The sequence below is a fragment of the Carettochelys insculpta genome, chromosome 6 (assembly GCF_033958435.1).
Source record: "Carettochelys insculpta isolate YL-2023 chromosome 6, ASM3395843v1, whole genome shotgun sequence".
In the NCBI taxonomy this organism is placed as follows: domain Eukaryota; kingdom Metazoa; phylum Chordata; order Testudines; family Carettochelyidae; genus Carettochelys; species Carettochelys insculpta.
The window spans coordinates 54,762,832-54,789,900 of NC_134142.1; the positions used below are offsets into that span (position 1 = coordinate 54,762,832).

Here is a 27,069-nt window from a genome sequence, read left to right on the forward strand (position 1 = left end):
TTTCTTCAGACTCAAAAAACATTTTTTTCAATCCTTCCTTGTGAGTCATATTTTCTAGACCTTTAATGATTTTTGAAACTCTTTTCTGCTTTTCTCTAATTTATCCCCCAATTTCCTGAAGTGTAGTACCCTGAAATCAGTACTCAGCAGTAATAAGTCATGAGCTGGAGCAGAGTGGAAAAATTACTTCTTGTGTTTTCCTTACAACACACCTCCTAACACAACCAAGAATGATGTTTGCTTTTTTTCCTTTGCACAATATTACATTGTTGATTCATATTCAGTGTGTGATTCATTATAACCCGCAGATCCTTTCTGCCGTACTCCTTCCTACACAGTCATTTTCCAGTATGTATCCCAGTGCAACTAATTATCCCTTTCTAAGTGGAGTATTTCTCATCTGTCCTTATTGAATTTTATCCTCTTTATTTCATACCACTTATCCAGTTTGTTAAGATCATTTTGAATTGCAAAGTGTTTGCAATTTCTCTCGGAGTGGTAATCTCTGGAAACTTTGTAAGTATACTCTCCATCCCATTATCTGAATCACTGATGATGATATATACCAGAACCAGACCCAGGACAGAGATCTGCAAGACAGCACTCAATACTTGATGGTTCATCATTGTTAAATATTCACTGAGTACAGTTCTCAAACAGATGTGCACCTACCATAATAGTAGGTTCATCTAGCCTGTATTTCTCTAGTATGTTTATAAGATCACGTGAGACAGCATCAAAAGCCTTGCTGAAGTTGAGATATATCACATCTACTTCTTCTCCACCCCATGAACTCTTCCAACAATAAAACAATCCAAAACAAAAAGACAATTGTTTTTAATCTGTAAATAGAAGATGCTAGATTTGACATTTAACTTTCTAAAACTAGAGTTAAGTTTTTCAGTGGTTTATGCATTTACTATATGAGTCCAGTTTTCGACAAAAAGCTACTACATAAACTGGAAGTCAGGAGCAGTACTGAATTGGAACTGTGGGTAATCTTGCAGTTCTAGACATTTGGTTGTTCACTCAAATACACATGGTTTTGACAGCAAGTTTGGAGGCCTAGGCTGATAGATACTAAACATATACTAAAAAGGATATGCTTTGTCTTTGCCAAAAAAAGGAGTCAGGCTCAGAATACTCAAAACATTGACAGCACTTCCTCACCACATACATGCTTTTAATTAAGCAACAGATATGCTTATGCTATATTAATAACAACTGTTGAAGGAAGGGAAAGAAATTATACGATGTAAAAACAGCATGCTTTCTACAAAAAGGTGGACAAAAACCTACTTCTGAATGTGAGACACAAAAATATGTACAAAAGCTTCATAAATATAGTAGTAGTAATACAGTATATTACAGTGTATCATAAATATACCATAGCAATAGTCTGATCCTACCTTGCCGGTGGACATATATCAAACTCTGTCATATAAGCTGAATTTATAACAGCAAAATCTTTCATGTTCTTCATATACAGATGAACCAAAATAATATCTTTCAATTCCAATCCTTTTGTACTCATATTAGCTGACAGAAAAAAATAAGATAGCTGTTAAAGATTTTAAATGTGCATAGAAAGACAGCCAAGACATCTTACGTTTTTCCAAGAAAATAAAACATAATAACCTAACACTTAGTTAACATGACTGAGTGCTTTAGTAATATATTACTTTTCCCATACAGTAATCTTTGATGGCATAGCCTAATATTTTATTAAGTGCTTTTTGTGTTAATTCTATCTAATAATTTGAAGATAAAATATAACTGAAAGTTCTTAAAACCTGAACTTATACTTGCCTTAACAAAATACACTGTATCCTAATAAGAGGTGGAAATGGCTGGAGAGTCTGACAGAGCTAGAGGTAATATACAGCGGGGCGATGAAAACAAAAACATATTTAGTATTAGGGAATTGGTTTACTGGGGTAAGGATAAAGAGGTATGGGCAAGAAAATCAACTCAGCCAGAGCTGTCTGTATAGAGGAAGAAGAATAAAGTGAAGGGAGTAAACAGGATGGAATTTAGAACACACTTCCATTTTGAGTGGTTTATCAAAATTTCAGGGACACTATTATTGCATGGTCCTCATATTCTGCATTTAAGTCTTACAAACTACATGAGCTAAATTAAAAAAGCTCTCACTGAAATGTATGAAAGACTGTAGAACATACACAATAAGAGAGTCCCATGTGACATAAGTTAACTGCTACACAAGCCTCCCTTCATGAAAGTGATGTGTATGTGTATGTAATGTATATGATCTGAAACATATTTTTGGAAGGAAATAATGGGCTAAACTGAAAAAACTAATTTGCTTGATGTATAACTGTACTTAACCAAGCAGAAAGGACAGGAAATTTATTTTTAATGTTCGTAATTGTTACCAAAAAAAAAGACTGTAAAGGTGAAATCCTGCTCTGACCTGCCACAGGAACTATGTATCTGTTTGGGAAAGAGTGGGGAGATGGAATATGTCTCCCTAAATGGAGCCAAGACACTGCTGGCCACTTGAAAGACTGTGTCTGGTAGAAAGGCATAGTTGGTGAAGTTCCTAACTACCACTGTCCACCTACGCATCCACACACCATTTTCTTGACTCATCTACAAACCTGACATCCAGTCGCTTAAAGTAGTATATAGCATTTTAACTGAGTTTTGGGCTGTTAGCTGCCATCTCAGGGTCTGTAAGATTTTCCTCAGGTATGACTTAAGTGTCATTAAGATAGAAATGCCTTTGAAATGATAATACTATTGACCAGAATGTTATTTATTTATGAGAGACAAGGTGGGTAACAATATTTTTTATTAGACTAGCTTCTGTTTGTGTGAGAGAGAAGCTTTCAAGCTTCTGAAGAACAGCTTGAAAGCTTGTCTGTCTCAATAACTGAAGTTGGTCTGATAAAAGATATTAACTCATCCATCTTGTCTCTCTAGTGTCCTGGGACCAACACAACACAACACAACACTGCGTATACAACCAACCTACATATACATATACAACACAACACAACAACCACACTGCATACATTTATTTACTAATAGATGGCCTGAATATGGTCCTTACTCTGAAAATGCGTAAGAGATAACATTAGTATTGTCCATACAGTGTAATACACCCAACTTTGAGCTAAAACATGGATACCTATGGAAAAATGGCAGTTTATAACAACTCAAGAACTGGTCCTCCACAGATAACACTTTGTAGTGTAAGTTTTGTCTTCTTCCAAAAATTGTACAGAAGAAAAAAAAAAGAAGTCTGAATAAAAATATATCTTGAAAAAATAAATACATGGAAAAATACAGTATTAGACTCCCTCTTCTGGTTTTGATTGTATGGGCTAGGAGAATCGTATCTTTCATGAAAAATACTAGAAAATTTCCATTCCAAATCTTTCTGGCAAAACTCATCTTCTTTAGAAGCGATTAAATCAATTAAACATACAAGGAATAAGTTAAAAGGACTTGTGTAGTCTCCATTTTCCCAGCATGATAGAGAACAGGCAGAAGTCTTGAGTGCACTGCTAGTAAGAGTTCAGGAAAAGGTGCATGCATACCTGCAGATGATTATTTTAGCCCTCAGAAAAATTTGGCAAAGAAACATATTGCGGTTTCTTCAGATGACAGGGTCATAATTCACTCAGCTTTCCCCACCCTCCACAGAAAAAGGCAAAAATCCCCACAGGAAACATGAGATTTGACATTTAGTACCAAGGATCAAAAAACTACTATTTTGCCAGAAATGGAAAACAATACAGCTAATACAGTAAATACAGGAATATGCTGAAAGCAATAAGCTACTCGACGAGTCAGTGACACAATAAATATTGTTGTTTTTTTTTAATTTCTGATGGATGGTAAGGTAAAAATATGTAATGCTTGGATTGGCAAATATCCATACAAATAAAATGAGAACCAAGGAAAATGTTAAAGAGCCCTTTGCTTCAATTTACAGATTATGCCCAAAAGATTTACGTGAAACACTAGCGCCTTTAACTGCCAGTTTAATTGCACCCTCTTTGCTTGTTTTTGAACAGCCTGAAAACCAGCTTTTTAGACCATCTAGAAAGCATGACTTTTTTTTGCTTTCTAAAAATGCTAAAGTTTCTTTATCATCCTATATTCAGTCATGAATTCAGCTGCACACACCAAATGTAAAGATTTTATAGGCTAATATATCACAAAAATTCGTGAACAAGAATACAAGCCTACCCAAGCAGTCACTAAGAATGATATTCAATTTTATGAATGAAAATGAAGCCTGCATAAACATTCTTTCTTTAAAGTTTAACATGCAAAAAGACTGCAAAACAAAATGGGAACATTTTGTTTTATATGTCAATATGTTGTAAGAGTGTGATAGCAAGGAATCTGGCTTCCACAATTCCCAAGGCAGCGATTTTTCTCTTTGCATTAAGTATATAAATGAGATTTACTGCTACTGACCTAATCCTAGATGCGAAAATGTACAAGACCAACAGCTTTTTGGAAAACTTAATTTAAAATTATTGTGTTAACAAAAGCACTTTAACTAACAGCTGGTATCTACAACATACATAGACAGAATACATTGTATCTAGAAAAAGAAAGACACATATACTACATACATTCCATTATATAAAAGGCTAGCGTTGTCTTCCACAAAGCTGTTAAGAATATTTTGGAAATAATTCTAACATACTGATTTTATCCCTTATCTTTGTTTTTAGAATCTTCAAACTCTGTGCACTTTGCTACATATTAAATATTAAAGTTAGCAATCTTCATACCATGATGCTTGCCCAAGGCAGTCTGAGATGGTATGTTTTTAATCACAAAATTTAGGTAATTGAAATCTAAAAAACAAATCTCCTCTTTACTTTGCACCATATGTAAAAATACAATCCTTTTAATGATAAATAATGGGCCAGAGTAATAATGTACCTTTCAGGGAAGAAAAGGCCTCCTCAGCTGCATCTTGAACACTTCTTCCTTCTATTTGAAGGAAGCGGGCAGTGATGCCTGAAACCCACTGGTAACCACTTAAGGATTTTCCAGAACATTCTAATGGCTTACCTAAACAAATAAAAGAAAATCAATCTGATTACAAGGACAGCAGACACCAGTTTAAGATTTATCACAGAAAATCTTTTAAATTGTGCTTTTGATGCTCAGGAAAAAAAATTTTAGAGCAAAATTACAGATTATTAGATCATTTTCAAAAATCATTTAGACAGTAAGATATAACACAATATAACAAAGGTAAATGCACAGTTGTCAATGATCCCAAATGGCATCCGACAAGGACTTTTCCCACAATATACTAATTTCTTATAAACGGCTTTAGCATCAGTATTATTTGTACATCTTGCAGTTACGCTGCCTAATCAATGGGAGTTAGGTGCCAAACTTGTGAAGGCCCTTTTCAAATTCCCATAAGGCCTTTAGCCAACACTTCTATACCCAAATATCTTGGAAAATGTAGGCTCCTAGGCACTCAGAAGTTACATGGGCAATTTGAAAATGTGACTGCGGTACCTTTGAAAATCCTATTATATATTGTAGAAATGTGCACCTCTTTAAGTCTGTGAATCAGTTTATTCAAGAACCCCTCCTTAACAGTAAGAGCTAGGATCACCAAATTTTGGTATGTAGCTTCCCCTTGTCATAATTTAAAGCAAGGTAAGGGTTTGGTTGTGCCAAGGAAATGGGATGTGCCTGGAATTCTACTGTTTCTGACAAAATGGAAAGGGTGGGATCTGATAGGAGGGACAGTTATAATGCCGGATGACAACAGAAGGACAGCAAGAGGTCAGAGATAGGGACTGGGAGAGATACTATCCCACTGAGCCCTCAGGAGTGGAGAAAGGGACAGCTATCTATTATATATCTCAGAGAGTCTCCCTGCGTGTCTGTCCCCCAGCCAGTGGCATGCACCCCTCCCGCAGTTGTGCCCAGTGGAGTAGCCATGGATAGGCACTTCTCACCTGGGCTCAATACTGCTGTAGTGAGAAGACAGAAGGGGTTGTCCTCCCACCCTAGGGCGTCCTGCTTGTCAGACCCTTCATCCCCCAGTCCCACCCCAGAGTCAATGGGAGTTTTCCCACTGATGTTAATCGGGATAGGAATTCACTTAAATCTCTTGTGTGAAAGCCCTGCTCTGCAGATATCTATATCCATGAACCATACTGGCAGATCACGGCTCAAATGCAGATGCAAATTTTGCTTTCATACAGGACTCTGAATATAGTAGCACTGCTTTTGTTCAAGCGAATGCAGCTCCTTGCAGAAGTCAGTGTTTGCAGGAAGTGCCTGTGATTCAGACAAATAAGATTCAGAATACTGCAGTTCAAATGCTAGGAGGCATGGACACGTCACTGAGGAGGAGTTCAACTGCCCATTAAACAATTGCATCTGTGAATTCACCCATGCCTCCAGGTCAAGCAGATCCAGATTTAAGGGTGCGTCTACACTACAAAATAACTTGGAAGTTAACTTCGAAGTAAGGGGCAACTTCAAAGTAGACTGCACAGCGTCTACACGCACTTTCCCTTACTTCAAAGTTAACTTCGAAGTAAGGGAGGCTAACTTCGAAGTCAATACTCCATTCCCGGGAATGGAGTAGGGGCTTACTTCAAAGTTTAACTTTGAAGTTAATGTGTGTAGATGCTCTGCACTCCTTACTTCGAAGTAAGGAGTCCTTCAAGGAGGGTCCCCCACCCCCGGAGGACGGAGACAGTCTGTCTAGGCCAGGCAGGGCTCTATGGTCCCTGCTGGCTGCCTTAAAGGAAGCAGCTCCCTGGCAACCCCAGGCAGGAAGCTGAGAGTGTGCCACAGGCAGGGGCAGCATGAGCTCTGCCTTGGACTACCCCTGCCCAAAGCACCTGCCAGCCTCCGCAGCCCCTACCCACCATGGTGGCACAGCAGGATCCCCCTCCCCCTCTGGGAGCTCCAGAGGAGGAGTCTGAGGACTCGCAGGGCCCAGGCAAGGGCCACAGAAGGAGGGGACTCCCCTGGATAGAGCCGGAGCTGAAGGACCTCCTCGCTCTGTGTGAGGAGGAGGAAGAGGTCCTTTGGCAAACTGGCACCCACTAGTGCAATGCCGAGGCATTCGACCAGCTGGCCAGCAGTCTTGCCGCTCAAGGACACCCAGACCGCCCTAGTAGCAGCATCCGAATCAAAATCAAGGAGCTGAGCCAGGCATATATCAAGGCCCGGGACGCTGCCAACTGGTTGGGGGCACAGCCAGTGCATTGCCCCCACTACCAGGAGCTGCACAGGCTCCTGGGGCTGAGGGAGGTGGCCAGCCTGGAGCATGTGGTGGACAACACCGTTCCCCCCTGCAGACAGCAGCGAGGAGGCAGGCCCCTCCAGCACCACCAGTCCCCCGCATGGAGACCGGCCCACCAAGACCGAGGGCGACAACGGGGGCTCCAGTGATGGGACCCTCGTCATCACCCTCCCCTCCGGAACACTAAGCCAGACACCATCCAGCCGGGCCTCGCCCCAGCCCCAGGAGCGAGTATGTTCAGGGCGAGTGGGACATCGCAAGGGATGGGGATGGGGCCCCTCCCAGAATAGCCCCACAGCCCACACACCTGAGAATGGGGGATGGGGGGAGCACGGGCTGATCCTTGCCAAGCGGAAACCCCTGGGCATCCAGGACTCATGGGCCATCGGGCAGCAGGGAGGTGGTGCAGGGGGCAAGGGAGTGGGAGATGTAGCCCCCCCCGGGGTCAGGAGACAGCACATCACAGTCTGTCCCCCTTTCCCCTCCTGTCTCCACAGGTCCCTTGCCAGCTGGCCAACCCTGTAGACCTGAGCAGGCCGCGGTTGCGGAAGGCTGTGAGGCCGCCCCATTGCCCCAGCCCACATCCCCCCATGGCCTTGGGTGGGCCCCTCGGAGATGGCGGTGGAGGGATGAGGAGGTGGCCGCCAACTGTGCAGTTGTGTGGGAGCTGACCGGAGTGTTGCAGGAATGGCTGGCGATGGAGCAGGACGCGTACGTGAGGCTGGCCGACAGCATGGATGCCGTGCTCCAGGCCTTGGCTGCCCGCCTCGCCCAGCCTCCTGCCCCTCACCAGCCCCTCCCGCAGCAGCCACCCCTCTAGCCGCTGCTCGAAACGTGGTGGACCTGTCGCCAGCTAAGTGCCTTGAGCTGGCCCGATGGCTGCTGATGGAGGCGGGTGCACCTGGCCCAGCCAGCAAAGCAGGCTGTTATTACATGTTTTTAAAAGATGTTGGGAATCGGCAGAGAGAATGTCACCTTTTTAAGTCATCGCAACCTTTTCTTCCATACAATTAACTGAAGTTTAAAATAAAAAAGCAGATTAAATTACATGGACAGAGGCAGTGTTGTGAAAACTTGGTATTTTTTTCTCATATAAAAATTGACAGTGACATCCTTTCAAGAAGCAGCAGCAGTCCTGGAATTAATTTCAAATATTTAAGTATAAATGCTGAGTGATCACCCAAGATGATCTTCCTGTGCAGAAAGAAAAGTTTCTCCTTACCCTAGACACACATCAACCAGACCACACTCACCCAAAAGGACTTTTTAAAACACATTTAACATTATGTTCCATGAGACTATATGAAATAAATATGACACCCTCTCATAATGACAGCGAGACAGGCAGGTATGCAAAACTCACTGTGTTGCAGAGAATTATGTTCCAATGATTTCCAGATGATAGGAAAGGTTTTCTGTGGTCCATCTTCCTCAGACGCAACTGGCATACTATTTTCATTGCAGTTTATCTCACAACAACAGCTCCTGATCATAAAATTGTCTGAGGATTCCACCTGATGGAAAAAAAATATTCTGACACAAGCAAGTAAATATGGTGCTAGACTGTGGTAAACTGTCATGGTTCTGATCCTAAAAAAACCCCAACATTATGGTTTTTATAACAAGGAATATTAGAGCTAAAAGGAAATTTAAGCTTAGGACAAATAATGGAGGAAACGCAACAGGATTTGTTATTATATGGACCACAAAATAGCACAATAAAATATGATATTACTGGTGTGACTCATGGAATCATAACACAGATTTAGCAATGTAAAAAAGCAAATGTAAGGACTGATGATATTCAAGGTAACAGAGATAAAGACAATATTGTAAGAAATAAAAGCTGTAACACCATTATACAACACAGATACATTTTATGAGATATGAGGGATTCAGATAGTCCAAAATCAAGAGGAATAATAGAAACATGTAATCTGATCTCCTGCACAGGCCACCGATCTTTTCCAAAATAATTCCTTACACATATATTTTAGAAGAAAATATCAATTTAATAATTGCTAATGATGGAGAATCCACCAGAACCCTTGTTAAATTATTCCAGTGGATAATCACTCACATACTTTAAAACATATGCCTTATTTCTGGTTTGAATCTGACTATCTTCAACTTCCAGATACTGGATTGTGTTACACTCCTCTCCACTAGACTGATGAGAACCTCTTTTAATCCTTTATTAATCGAGTGCTATCTTGGCTACTTCAACAGCTTGCCCAGGTTTGGCATCAGGGTGACAGACATATAACTCCTCAGGTCATACCATCTATAGGCATTATTCAAAAGCAAAAGAAAATTTGTATGAAAGATAGAATTCAATAGTTATTGCTGACATACAGTATTTGGGCACTGAAGTCTAGAAAAGTATAATGGAAAAATTAAAAAAACAAACAAACCATATTTAGCATTCCTGTTCTAGATAAACAAAATAATTTACTAGGTTATGAGCTTTCGTGGGACAGACCCACTTCTTCAGATCATAGCCATACCAGAACAGACTCAATATTTAAGGCACAGAGAACCAAAAATAGTAATCAAGGTTGACAAATCAGAAAAATAGTATCAAGGAGAGCAAATCTGTCCCACGAAAGCTCATCACCTAATAAATTATTTTGTTAGTCTTTAAAGTGATACTGGACTGTTGTTTTGTTTTCATAGTATATAAACTAGCACGGCTTTCACTCTGTTACTGTTCTACCCGTTGACTGGTAGACCTCAAAAATTAATGTATTCTTAAAATGCTAATGGGACTAATTGAGTGAATCCACAAATATCATCAGCACACATTAGACCCATGGAGATCTGCATCTTCCAGAATGTATAAACTAAAGGTTTGCCTACACTGCAATTAAAAACCCATGACTGGCCTGTACCAACTGACATAGGCTGAGGGAGCTCAGGCTTAGAGGCTGTTCAAATGTAGTGCTCCAGCCTGAGCCCAAATGAATAGCAATACAATTAAATGGCTCCTTACCCTGATTGGCCAAGGACAGGCATGGGTTATTATCTGCAGTGTAGACATTCCCTAAAGGAAAATTTTCTTGTGTTGCTCAGTACTCTAGGAAGGGAAAACAAAGAAAAAATGGAAAGAAAAGAAAAAATGTGAAGTGCCTACCCCCGTTCCTTGGCATAAACAGCACTATCTTGAACACTGAGAAGGACACCCTAACTAACGTATCTGAAAGCACTCCTTAGATGCACGGAGGCATAATTAGCTGGTTTAGGGTCATGACCAGGCCCTTAGGCACACTTTCATGCACTCTGTGTTCAACAGCAGATACTGGATGCAGAGAAAGATTGTGCATGGTTCTCATTTTTTGAGCAACAATAAGGACCATTGTATGCTGTGTTTTTAACCAAGCCCTCCTGAGACACCCTGTTCTCATGGCATGGTGACTCCTGGAGACTTGATTTGGCTAATACTGCTCCTCACAATCTAAATATTCCATTGCTGAGCCAAGGTAGAATTTTAGCCCATAGTCTTTGAATATCCTACAAGCTTTCCCTCCATATGCTATTAATTCATTTGCTGCTCAATGGTTCATAATTTTAAATGATTTTTCCTACAGTGTGCAACTTATGCAACTATATACAATATTGCATTTTTATTACATACTAAATCTACAAAATGAGGATAAAGCAGAATAAAGCAAGATAAAAAAAGGAATACAAAAAACAATATGAACAATTCTGCAGTCTTAATGAATTAGAACCTGGTGAAAACATCCTGTAAGCATGCGAACAAACTTGCACACTATATATTGAAATACATACATCAAACTATATAGAATCAAATTTATGATGTACAGTGAAGCACTCAAAAACTTGTAAATGCCAGAATTAAGGGTCCTGGTTTAACCTAAAATTGGTTCCTCTGTATGTCTCACCTTTGGACATCTAGCCTCTTCATGGTGTCTCAAGTTTATCATCCAAAAACAAATACACCAAAAATCAGTAATCACATTTTTATATGTACGCCATTGTAAGTAGCCAAAAAATCTCCATTTTGTATTTCTCTGCTCCTCTAAAGACTTATGATATAGTTTATCCCAGTATTAAGACAGCTCTATTTACATTATGGGGCAGATTGTTCATTCCCTCCCCACTTGCAAACACACAAAGTGACTTGGGTCAAAAGTCTTTGCATTGAGAAATTGACATTTACATAAGTGTTCGACTTCATGCGGGAGTAAAAGAATCCAGTTAAGTGAAAGCAGTATGTTTGGAAATTCTCAGGAAAGGCTAAATTACAAAAAGGTCATTACCTAGGAGAAGACCCTTAGCCTGCTGCCTCTAAAAAGGCTCAGGGGAGATTTAGCTAGAACTGCAAACACTAAAACTATGCTCTAAGAGGAGCTGATGCTCTTTCATTGGACTTCATTTTATGCATTCTGCCCAGGAAGGTGTGAAAGTCAGGGCAATGGTCCATTTTACATGAGCCAACTGTACATTAAAACAAGTCAACTGAATGTAACATAATAGTGGAAAGATGAATGCTACAAACAGCATATGCCCTCCAAATATTACATACATTACAATATACCAGTATCTAACAGCATCTATATAATTTCCCATTAACTGAACAAATTCTACACTTCCTGTGGGTAGTTCTCTGTTGCAGTTACCTATGGGGTTGCATATATTTAGAAAACAAAGAGGTAGGGTTTTCAGACAATATGTCAATAATTCTCAATCTAGATCACGTCTCCATGAGCAACCACAGGGAAGCAGTGATGTTCCAAGAGCTGTCCTCTTTCATAATTGTCTATAAACTGTGCAATACAATCAAGAAATAAAGGTATTACTTTTCCACTTCAATATCAACAACCATGGGCTCAGTGCCCATTGGTGTCCAATGCCTCCCTCACTTGCTTCCATCTTTCCCTGTCCAGTGCAGAGTGACTTAGTTTCTGTTGAACAGCTCCACACAAATCTACTTTATTATCCACCCATTATCTGTGGGGTGTGTCTCTCCTACTCAAACCGCCCATTATGCTGAATACCAGGGTATTGATTTTTCACTCATCGTTCATTCTGCAGATATGTCTGAATAGCTGTAGCTTCCATTGTATAACCTGCAGTGGGTTCTCTTTCAGCTGTATCTTTCCATATAATTCCTCATGAGTGACCTTCTGCATCCATCCTATTGTTAGGATTTTTCTGTAAAAATTCCTCTTGAATGCCAACATCCTTCTCTTTGAATATTTCATTATCACCTATTACTTTTCCTGCCAGGGTGAAAATAGTTTTGCATTAAAGTTGTTTTTTGTTTAATTTAAGATGGTATATATCAGTAAACAAGTATTTAGCATTAGAACCACAGTGAATGCAGGCTAAAACAGTGTTGCTATGAAACTAGCCAGTGCTGAACAGTACCTTCATGGTCTGGTTGTGCCCCTTCCTCCTACCCCCATATATGTGCATAACCATCAAAATACAAATGCTGGTATCATGGTGCTGTTTTTGACTCTGTCCCCAAACCAACATGCCACAATATTTTCCCTTCCTTTTCTTCTAAAATGTTGAATTTCTGCTCAAAAAGAACACAATGCTCTACCAATAAGAAGTTTCAGAAGCCATCATAGCTATGAATATATAATTTAGAATGGAATGATTTGAATGGAATGATTTCCTCCTTTTCAATGACAATCACTTGGGCTGCATCTCATCATGCCCCGAGCAGCCCAGAAGATGCTAATGAGATGCAGATGTAAATCTCCCATGCCTGATTACCACATGGCCATGCAATTCAGAGTCCAGAAGAAGCAAAATAGCTGTGTAGATGCACGGCCCACGGGACTCTCTCGGAAGGAAACTTGCCTGGAAGGGGCATGTGTAGCTGCAGCCCCAGTTTTTAGCTTTTGTAGATCACAAACTAGCTTCTTTAAAGTCACTACTTTATAGTAAATAACTCTTTTGGGTGACTGTGGGGTTTGTTACAATTTTCCTCAGCGTCCAAATCTGTATGGTTGAATTTGTGGTACTAAGTCATTTTGCCAGGGAATGGAAATAAATATTACAATACCAAATGCATTTTAACAACTCTCTATAACATATGCTTTTAAGTAAATCTCAACACCCCTTCTGTAAAATACACATCATACACATAGTACAAGAGGGCATGGTGTTATAGGAGCATTTGCTCAGGATCAGCCACAGCATTCTCTTGTGACTCTGCTGTTTGTGAATAATAAAAACATCCCAAACTTAAGCCACATACAGCCTATATAACAGTGACCATTGTCTTTCTCTTTGAAATCTATTAATATTGATAAGGTTATATTATGGGTGTGTGCGCACATGTCCCTATTATAGTCCTGTCAACATCTATTTATACATATGGATATACTGAATATAACTCCACACATTACACGAACACCTGTTCTTTGACATTCCTTTTGGAAATTACTCTTGAGCTGTAGGAACTCTCTGATGTCACCGTAAATACACAAAGGCCTGCACAAGCAGTCATGCAGTCTTGTTGATTTCAAGGTTTAGGATAAGTGGCAATGCTTTTTCTAGACAGAATCCTGGATTACTCCAACAATACAGGAAATCAATGAGTATCAGCACCAGCACAGGTGCAGCCTCCAGCAGAAGCATTAGGTGTGGGACCTGGCACTAGCTTAATCTATGGGCTTAATGCCAGCATAGGCAGAGCTGCCAGATCCTCTTTAGTTGTTGTTTTCAGAGCTAGTACAAACACTGGCCTGCCATTACTGCCTACAGAGAAACTAATCTGTTTAGGATGTTGAAACTTGAAACAGACGATAAAGAGACTGCCATAGAGGGACCGACATACTTCAACTCACTTCTGTGTCTGTCCATTTAAAAAACTAATAGATGAAATAGTATAGGACCTTTGTTATCACAAAACGATTCTCACAGTCTTTCACATACGCAATATGGGTTACGGTGTCTTGCCCCTTTCCTAACCAACCACGGTACTATGGTATGCTAGTCTAATTTTTGTCTCCGAGCCTGCAAACACTTATGCATTCGCTTCACTGTATTCAAGTAAGTTGTCATACTGAGACAGGTCATTGCAAAGGCAGAGGAAATGGACATGAATAGCTAGTCTGACCTCCTATATAATGCAGACTATAGGACTTACCTGAATTAAATTCGTGTTTGTATTATAACAGCAAAAAAAAAATCCAAATTGATTTTAGAATTTCAAAGGATGATGAATCCACTGCAACCCTTGATAAGGCATTCCAGTGGTTGAGTGCATGCATGAAGTGTTTCAAAGTCAAGCACATTCATGAATGTTTCTTAGGGAGAGGGTTTTAGTTTGAAAGCAGGGACCTTATCTTATATGTCTAAAGCTCCATGCACATCAGTAGAATCATATGAAAGAACACAACTAACTACCAGACTTTTAGTATTTGTCATGGTAAGTGGAACATGGTATCATGCAATATTTGTGTCCCCACACCATGTGCACGATCATTGGGAGAATTTTCCCTAGTAGAACCTGAAGGATCACCGGTCGCACCCCCTGTGGCACTCCCTGTGGTAACAGCTCTCATTGTGCTATATCCTCACCTATACCCATGCTGAACTGAGCCCCACTCAGTTCCTTTTTGCAAGAGGAGATTGAAAGAGGGGAGTTGTGTGTCTGTGTGTGTGGGGAGGTCCTGTAGAGGACAGGAGCAACCCATCTTGAAGAACATTTACAATGGCTTTTAACCGTTTTTCATTCTTCTAGTGCTTGCTCCTCTGCATTCCAGTATGTGACTTATCAGCAGTTTGCACAGAAAAGGGAGTCGGATGTGAGCTCAGTGTGGACTGAAGTACAGTGCTGTCAAATGCCATGTCATTTCTTGCCTGCCAATTGAGGGTGTAGTGCACTGTGGAGGTGTGCACTTAGGGCCAAAACATTGCTGAGTAGATGTGCAGAAGGTGGACCTGCATCCAGAAAAGCTGCACCCTGATTGAGTGTGCCAGAATAGGGGGACTTGCTTCTTGGTCAAATCATAACAAGTGGTGATCAATGTGATACAAGTGGTGATCCATGACAAGAGTCACTGTAACAAGATCGGGAGGCCCTCCATATGGTCCTCAAAGGCAACCGAAAGCTGAAGTGACTAGTGGACCAGTGTAGTACATTCAATATAGAAGGCTAAAGCCTGCTTCATGCTAGAACCAACAACTGTGCAGCAGAAGTCAGGCATTCCAACAACCGTCACCAGTGGAAAGATGGAACTGGGCAGGGGGGCAATGCTATAGTGCCATAGCAGGCTACCCCAGCTGAACTGATGGGTACCACTAGGGAAAAGTCTTCTGATGACCATGCATATGGCATACACACTCATATTGGAATGTACAGGAGCAAACATTTGAAGAAGAATTTAAAATCTCCATCACAGAAGTACAAAAACATGTTGCTACCAAAATTAAAAAATGCCAGTTCTGCTACTCAATAGACAATCAGAGCAGAACAAGATACGCAACTTCATAAAATGTAAGGAAAGACTATGACAACGTCTTTATTTTCTGCTTTCTAACTTGATCGTATTCCTTGTTAAACATATTGATGGGGGACACGTGCAGCTTCTTTCAGACTTTTTAAGCACTATAAAGAGACATAAGAGAAGTTATTCCAAACGATCAAGTTTTTATTTAATAAAAGTACCTTTATGGATATAAAAGGATGAAAAACGAACTACTACTTTTATTAGAGAAATAGTGCAATTTGGAACAAAGTAGAGAAGATACTGTGTGCTGGCACACCAGATGCCAGCTCTTACCTAGGCTGCAGGCACTAGCTAAGAACTGTCAACTTCCTAGCAGTAGAGCTGACAGATCACCTGCATGTTATCTTTGCTCAAAGCAGGCATTAGTCTCAGAAGAATGTATTTACTGTTCAGACTCCACAATGTTTGTAAACTGCTGCATGAATTAGTCACATTTGGAATATCTACATTCAATACTGTAAGAAAAGATATAAGATTTACTTTATAATTTTGTCAATATTTGCTTTGAATTTTTGAAGTCAGGCCCAGAAATCATCTCTTCCCCTTCCCCCGCAGTCCATCCAGAAGAACTATCAAAATCACAAGGGCCATCAAGCATTAGTGCAACAGAAAGGACTGGTTAATGGCCTAACTGCACCTGGGAAATGCTACATGCTCATCCTGTGGGCTTGGAAGCTGAACAAAGGAAATAAAACAAAGCCACAGAAAAATTTTCCATCTTTTTGGCTGTTTGATCTCTGAAGAGCCAGTGACTCTGAACTGAAGCCAGAGATTCCCAGGGGTTGCCTCCTGTGTCTGCCTTTGTATTGACAGAGCTCTATAAGTCTGCCATTCTTTGGATTTAGAGGGTAACTTATTTGTATTTGTTTGCCTGCTTTAACCTGTAAATAACTCTTATTTCTTTCTCCTAGTTAATGAACTTTGAGCTAACTTATTACAGGATTAGCTACAGATGTTCTCTTTAGTGTAAGATCTAAAGTACCAATCAATCCGGTCATAAGTGATTGATTTCTTGAGACTGGAAGAAATCTGAATGTGGTAAAATTTTTAAGTGGCCATTTATCACTAAATCCAGTTTGTTTGGGTGTCAATAAAGTCTGGAGAAGCTATGGGGACAGTCTGAGACATCTGCTACAGAGATCCAGGAGTTCACTCTTGTTACTGGCTTGGTAAAAGCTAATTACAGAACACACCACCAGTTTGGGTTGGCTGCCCTATTTTTGACAACCTGCCCAAACATATGGACTCATGGTCTTGTTCTCTAAGCACTTAAAATAAATGAGTGTACACTGAAAAGAACTTCCATTTCATTTGTAAGAAAGGTTTGGGAAACTTACCTAGAGAGAGAGTTAGTTATGCTTGTATGATGTGAAGAGAAAACCTAGGCATGCTGAGAGAAAGAATGTGAGATTAACAAGTGGCAGATTCTCCAGATGGAGGGTCAAATGGAAAATAAGAACATGCATGGATATAAATTGTATTTTCTTGCTTTCCCATTTCCCAGCATATGCCACTGATCGTTTGAATCCAAGTTGAAGATGTCTTATGGATTAGGTGATGTTTTTAAAGCAGTGTATAAATAAATGCAAAGCTCTTTTTTCAGCATTTTCAAAGTAGCATTGAAAAATGAAGCATGATCAAATGGAGATTAGCAGAAAATTTCATGCTTTGTGAAACTAGACAGAAATGGTTTATTTTAGCTGTAGTTAAATCAAATCTAACATGCAGGATTGCACTTCCTTAATACATAAAGCATGGCAACATTGACATTTTCTAGCATTTACAAATATTTTAAAGTCATCCTGAAACTGATTCACCACAAAAAATTGCTAGCCCTTTTACAGAGGCATGAGGTTATTAGAACTTGCTTGTATTTCTACAGTACCTTTCCACTGAAGGATTTCAAAAATTTCACAAAGAATTAAGTGAGCTTCTTATAACTTTGGGCAGGTACATAATTGACAGAGGTTGACTAGCTGAATTAGAGGTCAGTTTGCACCCTTCAAGCAAAAAACAGAATAGACATACCACCACTTTCCATTACAGGCTGATAAACAATCAGCCACCTTTCATCTTTGCTACAGAAAGGAAAAAACACTATTCTTTCTTCCAATTCCAGGATAGAGGGATAGAGAGTGCTACAGATTGTGTTACTGGGTACAGATGGATGAATCTCTCAGTGAGTGTAGGCGCTATTGAGACCAAGGGAATAAACCATTAACTTTACAATCATTTATCTAGGACCAGCACAAGTCATGACTTTAGTCTCAAAATTTGAATATTGCCTATTTTATTCATCCATTTCATTCATATTTCTGTACACAAAAAAGTTAATATTTGGAATTCAGCTGTGATTCTCAGCCTGAGAGGCTATCCGAAGCCCATGCTACTGTGGTAATAAGTAGGGCCAATTTTCACATGCCATTAGAGCCACAGCATCCTAACATAGGTATGTAAACTTACAGCCCTTTATCTTCCTTCAAGCCTAACACTGTTTCATCTTAATGTCACTGGGCTATTTTTTTTTCCACATTTGAACACGAAAACAAGAATTGCTTATGAAATCAGCAGTTCTTAAAACGGCAGCTGATGAAATTAGGAGAAAAATGAAGGCTGTTACAAGAAGGATGTGATTTAAAGTTTCAGATTATGTGAGTCACCAGGAGCAGGAAAAAAAACTTTTGATCGTTAAAAAGATGCAATTCTCGTCTTTCCGGTGCTATGTGGTATTCGTTTCTGTCCCTTGTTATTCATGAGACACTATAACTTAAAAAGGTAACTGCCCTTTAACCAGACATTTTATCATACTTTCAGCATTCCAAAACACTCTAGGCTAGTTCCTTTTAGCACTATATCCTTTTTCCTGATTAGTAAGATAGGATACAGAAAGATTCAGCAATTTGTCCAAGGTCATCAGAGTGTCAGGTACACAGATAGAACCAGCATTTTTCCTTCAACTAGATAGCACAAAACTTTAGTTTTCAAGGTCCATTTTTCCTAAGTGAATTTGGGTGTTAGTGAAAAGACCTTCATGACAGTCCTGGAGACTGAAATCCTCTGCTTCCATAAACTTTGCACAGCACAGGCAACAACACTACAAGATTTCCCACAATGCTCCATTTGCCTTAGCCATAGTCTGGAACGACCACTTCCAGAAGTGAAAACAAACTTCATTTTGCATTCAGTCCTTGGCTTCTTTATGTCAACTGGTGCTATTTGTCTATTATATTTTGTAATACGGACATGTGTCCACGTGGAACTTGATTAACACCACCAGAGTATTTCACATATAAGTGAACAGTTAGTAAGAATTTTAGCTCACTACCAACATAGGTCAGACTCAAACCAGTCATTTGTAGAAGGATCTGATTTCCTATGGGCAAATGACAAGGCAAAATACAATCTTGGTCCCACTGAAGTCAACAACAAAACTTTCCTTCTGCTTCAGCGAGTTCAAGATTTTATTCATTATATGCATGTGACAGGATGTGTGTATCAACAGCAAGCATAGCAAATGATGCACAAGTGAAAAGCTGTTTCACATTTTAGCTGTCTGAAGCCAAGCTCTTTTCAGAGAGGTAAAATATTGATGAAGCTAGATTTCTGTGTGATGTACAACACAAATGGTGACCTTGTTTTTAATGATGAAGTAATGAGGCCTCCATGGACTCTCAAAATGAATGTGCTATTAATAACATTATTTTTAGCTGTTTATAATAACCAAGGAAGAAAACCTTATTTGATCCATTGACAACCAACACTTCTATAAACCTTTAATAAAAACATTATGAAAATGATCTTTTTAGCTCTTTCTTTATCATTGGTAATGAAAGAAAAGAGGGTGGGGAAAACGCTGTACAATTACTATGCAAAAATACATCCTGAAGTTGCACAGTAATGTATTAAACAAGAACAATAAATAAAATGTTATTCTCCCTCAGGCACAGCAGCTCATTGTGCTCCCAGGAACAATCTAAAACAAATTTCCACCCAGTTTTCATAGTTAAATATGAAAAAGTTTATCTGAAGAAAATGCACGACAGAATGGCAAAGAAAGCGGAGACTTCCATTATTGTACTAAGACACACTATGCAAAAACTGTGGAAATGATTATAAAATAGTCAATTCACAGAATGAAAAATTAATGTCTGTGACACATAACTAACGGAAGGCACTTCTGACAAATAGAAGAGAGACACAAGTTTAGCAATGAGATATGCGTGACAAAAATGATTATGTGATTTATATGAGAGCCACATATCACTGTGTCTTTTACAGTCTGAAAATACTATGCAGTCTATTAATGAATTCTCCAAAATGCTTAAATAAATGTCTACTTTTATATCTTTTTTCATAATGTCTACTTTTAAATATTTTTCTTATTCTTTTAATAACCTCTTGAAATTAACATCAGTTTCTCTACAGAAGTGTGTTTTTCCCATTGTGTATACACAGTGATTTGTTGTAGTAAGGTAGTTCTCAAGGGCTGAATCACTAACTGATTTTAAAAAAATGGGTTTTGTAAACACGTAATGGAGGAGAAAAGGTACACTACTACATGAGCTATCAATGATTATCAGTCTTGACAGTGTCACTTAAACATCATGTGGTAAATCTATGCCAAGTTAGTAACATATTATGCTCTTGATATACTGACCACCTCTCCTTAGTAACTTCTTGAAAACGTAGTTTATTATACCACAATATAAAATAAATTAATCTAGAGCTAAAAGATTCTAAGGCCTTTCCCATGAAACCATCATTAGCAAACAAAAACTATTTTCCTTTTCAAGTCTAGAAGAAGCTTGTGTATATTAAAATCCAGGCCAAGTTTCCATAAGCCCTACCTCTTTAAGAATGTGACAGCTTTGTCTACAATGAATTTGAAATACGATTTGCTATAAAACTGCTTGAAACTGTGAGGTTTTAACAAAATCTGTAACATCTACATAAGAAGGGGAAAAAAGCTCCTGAATAGATAAAAGTAAAATCTTGATTCTTATATAAAATGTAATGCATTTTAATATGATTTTTGCCTGATTTATGTAAAGCTTTGTGTTTTTCATTTTCCCTAACCTGTCACACTATAGTGATGTATTGTGCATTTTAGCATCAAGTTTGCCATGAGCAATAAAGTCAGTGCCCCTCAACGAAATATTAATATATTTTCACTGCTCCTGCACCACCAGAGTTGTCTATTATTCAGTTTATTTTGTTTCACGTCACATACTTGGCTGACATCATTTTCACAAAGTCTCTCATACAAATATTTTAAGAGTGTTCATTTAAAAAATCCCAAACAAGAAATGGATGGGGTGCAGCAAGGAGTACCTGCCACGGTTGGAAAGCTAGAAATGAGGACATTTAGGAAGAATACAGGAACATAGTTTATCTCTTTGGAGAGACAGAATGCAAATATGGAAATATTATTGCTTATTGATAAAATATACAAACTGTTTCTCCTAAATAAAGACTATTGATACTCCATGTATACTTGAAGTGATTGTTAAGTCACAAGATGCAAACCCAACATTGATTCACGCAGTAATGATCTCTGTATATGAAGTAGTCTGTCTGATTTTGAGGCTTTAAAAATAAACAGAAATGGCAAGTAAACTACAATCAGCTGCAATACCAGAAACACATCTAGCTCCCTAAGGAATACCAAGGTTTCAAGCACAGCAGGAAGATTAACAGCAGCAACATATTAATGTTTTTATCTTTTAGAAATATTGCACAACCAAATTTCAAAAATACTCCACAGAAGTGTTGTAAATGAAATGTTAGCATTTATAAACATGCATTGGAAAAAAAAGGATTCACTGCACGTATATAATAACCAAAAGAAAATGGAATGGCAGAATGTGCACACACAAAAAAGGAAGAAAACAGTGTCGTCCTTGAACCTCATTTGCAATGTTATAGTCATGAGTAAGTTTGCAATACTCAGTCTGTTAATAAACATGTGTCTACTATTACCATTACCAGATCCCTTTTTCCTACAAAGCACAATTTCTATGGAACTGTGTGTTAAAAACAAACTGAAAACTATTATTTCCAGTTCACTTGGATAGCTCTCTCATTATATGAGTATCTCCTCTCCAGCAAACTCAGCTTACTGTGGGGTAGCTGACTGAAATAGAATTACATGAGATAAAGATTATGGGATTGATGCTTCACCTCCCAGACTCAGAATCATTTATGAGCTTGGATTGTCTCTACATATATGAAATAAGGGTCTGGTAGATGGAACTCATCTCTTGGGGATCAACAGCTCTCTACAACATCTACTGTTCTCCAAAAATAGCAAGAAGAAAGTCAGACTCAGAGCAACTCAATACTGTTCATAGGATTTTCTAAGACAAAAGTATCACTTGTGTTCTATAGTGCGGGTGGCTGCGCTTCAGTGGTAGCACGTGTGCTTGGCTGAGCAGTGTCTGCTAAGTGCCTTGAGATTTTAAGATGAAAAATGCTATACGAATACTACTTCCATTCATTCGTTTGGCACAAGTGACAATCTGTCTTGGATTTTTCTGATGGCAAGTCCAGAAAAACAAGTAGGTTTTACTGCAAATAGAGGAACAGAGCTAAAATCTTGGATAAAATTCAAATTATGAAAAGCAACATAAAAAGGAAACAGTCCATATGTCTTCAGTGGCTATGAGAAGGATCATAGGACTTAGGAACGTATACTTGCCTTATCCTCTAAGTGTAATTGTAAAAAGCGAAGGTAAGCCACAGGTGCAAATGCATCAGCTGAATGTACAACTACTTGGGATGAATCCCTGCAATACAGAATCATAAACAATGTATTTTAATGCAAGGTTTCATGGGCAGGCTATGCCCATTGTCCACCAACTACTAATCAACATGTTTTACCAATTACCACTCAGAGGTTTTGCTGCTTTTTTGTTTACAATGGATTAAGAGAAACTCTTTTGTCGTAAGTATCAGAGAGGTGGCCGTGTTAGTCTGTATCTTCGAGAACAACAAGAAGTCCTGTGGCACCTTACAGACTAACAGATAAATCTACATCTGTTAGTCTATAAGGGCCACAGGGCTTCTTGCTGTTCTCTTTTGTCATAAGTTTTGTTTTCATATAAAATAATCTTAGACTTTCATAATTTGCATTTTATTTCACTGTCATAAATACAATTCAGAAAATATTGAACAATGGGTTTTTAGCGTCAACATCCTTTTCAACCATAAAATTCAACATAACTGCACTTTACATCCATTTTAAAACTATTTTAAATTTTCCAAGCAGGGTAACCAGGCCATAATGTACATGAAAATCAGGCCCAATCTATGCAAGCATAAAAGATGCAATGACCTGGGCTATGATGACACAACAGCTACCCAATCCTTTGTTAGTCAAGAGAACCACTGAGTTTTTATGACATCAGTGTTTTAAATCCTGGGATAACCTCATTTCCCATTAAATAGTGATCCAGGAATAAATTCCTATAGAATTAGCATTGCAGCTTGACCCTCCCTAGTCCAGCACCCTCAGGACCTAACTGGCATGGAATGAGAGAATTTGCCAGACCACAGGAAGTCAACATTGTCTAGCAGCATTACCAATACTTCCACTGATTACTCAGCTCTTAGAAGACATTTAGGGGTAAACTGTAGCTAAGTAATAGCACAGAACACTGAGAAAAAGGAAGGATGGCCATAAACAAACTTTATGGGACCATAGGAGAAACTTGGCCACATCCATGATAAGGGGTCATTCAGCTAACGAAAAAAATGTGAGATTACAGATGCTGCTGGACAAGACAGTGCCAAACTAGAGAGAGTCAACCTATATAGTATGTGTACCACAGAGAAATCTGACTGTGCCATTTAACTATATTACACCTCCTGTTGAATGATTACTAGAAACAACTTGCTAATACCAAATGCATTAATGGAAATACTGTAACTTCAGATATAATGATTCAAATTAGTTAATACTTAACTGTCATTGTTTACAGTCACAATTTGTCAACCCCCAAATCATAAGAGAAAACACCCACTTGCACAGGTCTAACAATAGAGTTCAGATAGCTAAGGAAAAATAGTGTAACAGAAGATGAGATACAAAATAAATCTCAGACGGTGAAAGAGAATGATAAAAAATATAAGGATTTTTTTGTACTCAGTGAAGCTATTGGCCCACAAATAGATCTCTTGGAATTACACTGCAGTAGCTACTCTTGACATTTTCCCTAAGGAAGTGTAAGTAAGGATAGGATACTATACTTTGTAAGCTAAGACTCTTCAAGATGTAATCCATTTACTGAGTCAGTGGAAGGTATCCCAGGGTCAAATGATAAAATTAAGTTAGTTAAAGAAGGGAGTCATTCAAGGTAGATTAGAAATAGCTGTATCTGGAACAGGCAGACTTAAGCAGAAAATCCACTGGTGAATTTTACAGCTACTTTGTTCACAAGGGTTCAGAATTTTGATACTCCCAATATATGTCTCGTTGGAAAACATTAAAGAACGGTAAGGAGCAAAAAGCGTCAGCACAAAAAGGTGTATTTTTTATGGATGATGGCTACTTTGCTCTGTATTCAGACTCTTATTTTCTACTTCACTAACTAAAATAAGTTTCTACTACAAATACTTCAAAAAATATAGCTGGCTCTGAAAAATCAATAATATTGAGAGATAAATGGAGTGATATAGTCACACACCAACAAAACTATTAACTCTAAGTCCCACTGGTATTACTACACTGTAAAAGAATCCACCTTGCCATTGAGCTCCCAGATTCAATTTGCGGGATAGACAACTGAACAAATTTTGTACTGCATGCTGGAGAATAAACATGGAAGCCCAAGATTTCATTTTTACACAATGCTTTTTTGAATCAAAACACGCTTCATATAAAGTGTTTGCCTAGATAAATAATTAGTTCACTTCCTGCCGAAGTGTGACTCCACCCCATGCTTGCCTGGCACAGTCTATGTCTATGTCTGATTTTAAGGCAGTTAGCTCAATTTTACGATGTCACTGTCTTCATTCTGTATGCCATTAGGTTGATTTTAGGGAGTGATAATGTCAATATTATTACAACCACAAAGCAAATCAGTGTAGCACCAAGTTCAAATTTAAAAGGTCAAATTAATGCTAGTGTGGAAATGGCAATTATTTACATCAACTTTATTGGCCTCCAGAGGTGTCCTGTATGTATTCCACAATGCCCCAATGTGGCAGGGGTGGTTTCAAGGGGGGAGAGTTGCTGGGGAGTTAGTTGAGATGACACATTCACAGTCACCTGGGTGATGCCAGGGAGATATGACACTCCCCTGCTTGGCACGCCAGCTGGCTTATTACACAAAAGTCATACCATTCTACCCAGGAAGGGGTGGTTTCAAGGAGGGTGGGGGGGAAGTGGCTGGGGGGCCAGTTGAGATATCACAGTCACCTGGGTGATCCCAGGGCACAGTCCTTCTGGCATGTGGGTACAACCATCACTTGCCTGGAGTGCTAGTTGGCTGATCAGACAAATGTCATACCTAAAGGTGTTCTTTCTATGGGGGAAAAGCAGCTGAGCAACCAGTTTAAATGGTTCAGTCACCCTATGAAGCCACCCTATTTGATTTTCTTTCACCTGGGATTCCCTACTTTTCCTTCCCTACTTCTGAAAAAATGGTTGTTTGCTTTCCACAGGAGGGGAATAAGGGTGATACAATGTGGGAAGGTGACATCACATACACACAACCACTTGCAGGGCATTTTTTCCCCATACTGCACCAGCAAAAAAAAAAACAAAACAGAATGCTACTGGACTGAGGGAACTATGGGATAGGTTCCCACAATGCACTGCTGCAACAGTCGATATCTGGTGATTCAGTGTGGCAGCACTAACTCGACTTTGTGGGGAGGTGAGGATACTCGAATTCAAATTTATAAAATCCAGCACTATAAAACTGAATTCAAGAAAACTGAATTTATTTTGTACTGTAGATGTAGCCTAAGGGTCCATGTTTTGCTGATGCTAATTAACTCTTTGTGAGACTGCCTTCATGTAGCTCTCTTTGAAATGAAACTGGGTCAAAGCAATTTAGTTGTTCTTTTAGGCATGACATAAGAGACAGTACACTACATAAATCTTCATAGGTGCAGGGATTCAGTTCAAACACACCCATTGAAATAATGCCAACCAAACTGGAAGCATCTCAAAACATTTGGTGAGACATCCCTTTATAAGCATTATTTGGAACTGATCATTAAAAACTCTGAAAGTAACATAATGCCAGTGGATAGCTTTAGTGAATGAATGAGAATGCATTTTTAATCAGGATTTCAAAGAAATTCTCAATAATGAAATACATGGCTTAGTTGTATATAGTTGTTAAAGGAAGAGAATAAAATATTCTTGTATAAAAATAATTACTTCACTAATTTATTATAAATTCTGTTCTCAAGCAAAGCATGAAGTGGAATTGAATGAAAATCTGTCTTTAGAGATTGATGATCTCCATGATTAAAAACATACAATGTGAGATGGAATGTAAGACTAAAGCAGGAATTACTGATGATATTCTTGACAAATGTTTCTTGTTGATTGAATAATTTACAGAAAATATTTGGGGAAGTTTCAAAGTAACCAAGTTAGTCTGTCTCAGGAAAAACAACAAGGATTCCTATGGTACCTTAAAGATTAACACATTTATTTGGGCATAAGCTTTCATGGGCTGGAACCCACTTTCCCAACCTTTTTGTGGAAGCCTGTTTCTTTTCCGGGGCACATACACTTCCTACTTGGAAATGAAGATGTTAAGATATGTATATATCTGTGTGTGGATGCAGGGATGTATGGATATAAAGGACATTCTATAGGCTTTCATAGGCTTTTTTTGTTGTTTTTTTCCATAATTTTCTGCAACCTGTATGACTTCTGCAGTGATTGGTACAACCTATCCCAGGGAACCTGAAACACCAGTGATGGTCTCAGGCCATGTGCCCTCTCCTCCTGCCCCCCCAGCTTGAGTGGTGGTCACGGCTGTGCGCTGGTGCCTCTAAGACATTCCCTGTATGAAAAAAATGAGCCATTCCCTGCCCTAGAGCATCAGCAGAGCTCTAGACACCCTTTCCCAACACCCAAGATTTAGTCAAGTCATGGGTACATGACCTGCTGTAAATTTTTGTTTATTGATTATGAGCTGTCCATAACTTTTACTAAAAATATCAAAGAGTTACATAAAAAATCTTAGAGTAAAAAATTCCAGGAGTGCTGCAATCATCTCAAACCTAAACAGTGTCAACCTACAAAATTCAGAGTTAAGATTAAACTCC

The 27,069-nt window shown here is 38.9% G+C and overlaps 1 protein-coding gene across 4 annotated transcripts in view; it reads right to left on the reverse strand.

The window, feature by feature from the left end:
- The window catches only part of DPH6 (diphthamine biosynthesis 6), a 379,645-nt gene that overhangs the window by 204,003 nt on the left and 148,573 nt on the right, over positions 1-27,069 (reverse strand). For all 4 annotated transcript variants that reach the window (XR_012645934.1, XM_074996924.1, XM_074996925.1 and 1 more), the window contains exons 8-11: positions 22,475-22,562; positions 8,643-8,793; positions 4,933-5,064; positions 1,410-1,539 (exon numbers count right to left, since the gene is read on the reverse strand). Coding sequence is in view for 3 of the 4 variants with exons in the window: in XM_074996924.1 (XP_074853025.1) it covers positions 1,410-1,539; positions 4,933-5,064; positions 8,643-8,793; positions 22,475-22,562 (501 nt within the window). In the remaining variant the exon portion in view is untranslated. The remainder of the gene's footprint in view (positions 1-1,409; positions 1,540-4,932; positions 5,065-8,642; positions 8,794-22,474; positions 22,563-27,069) is intronic.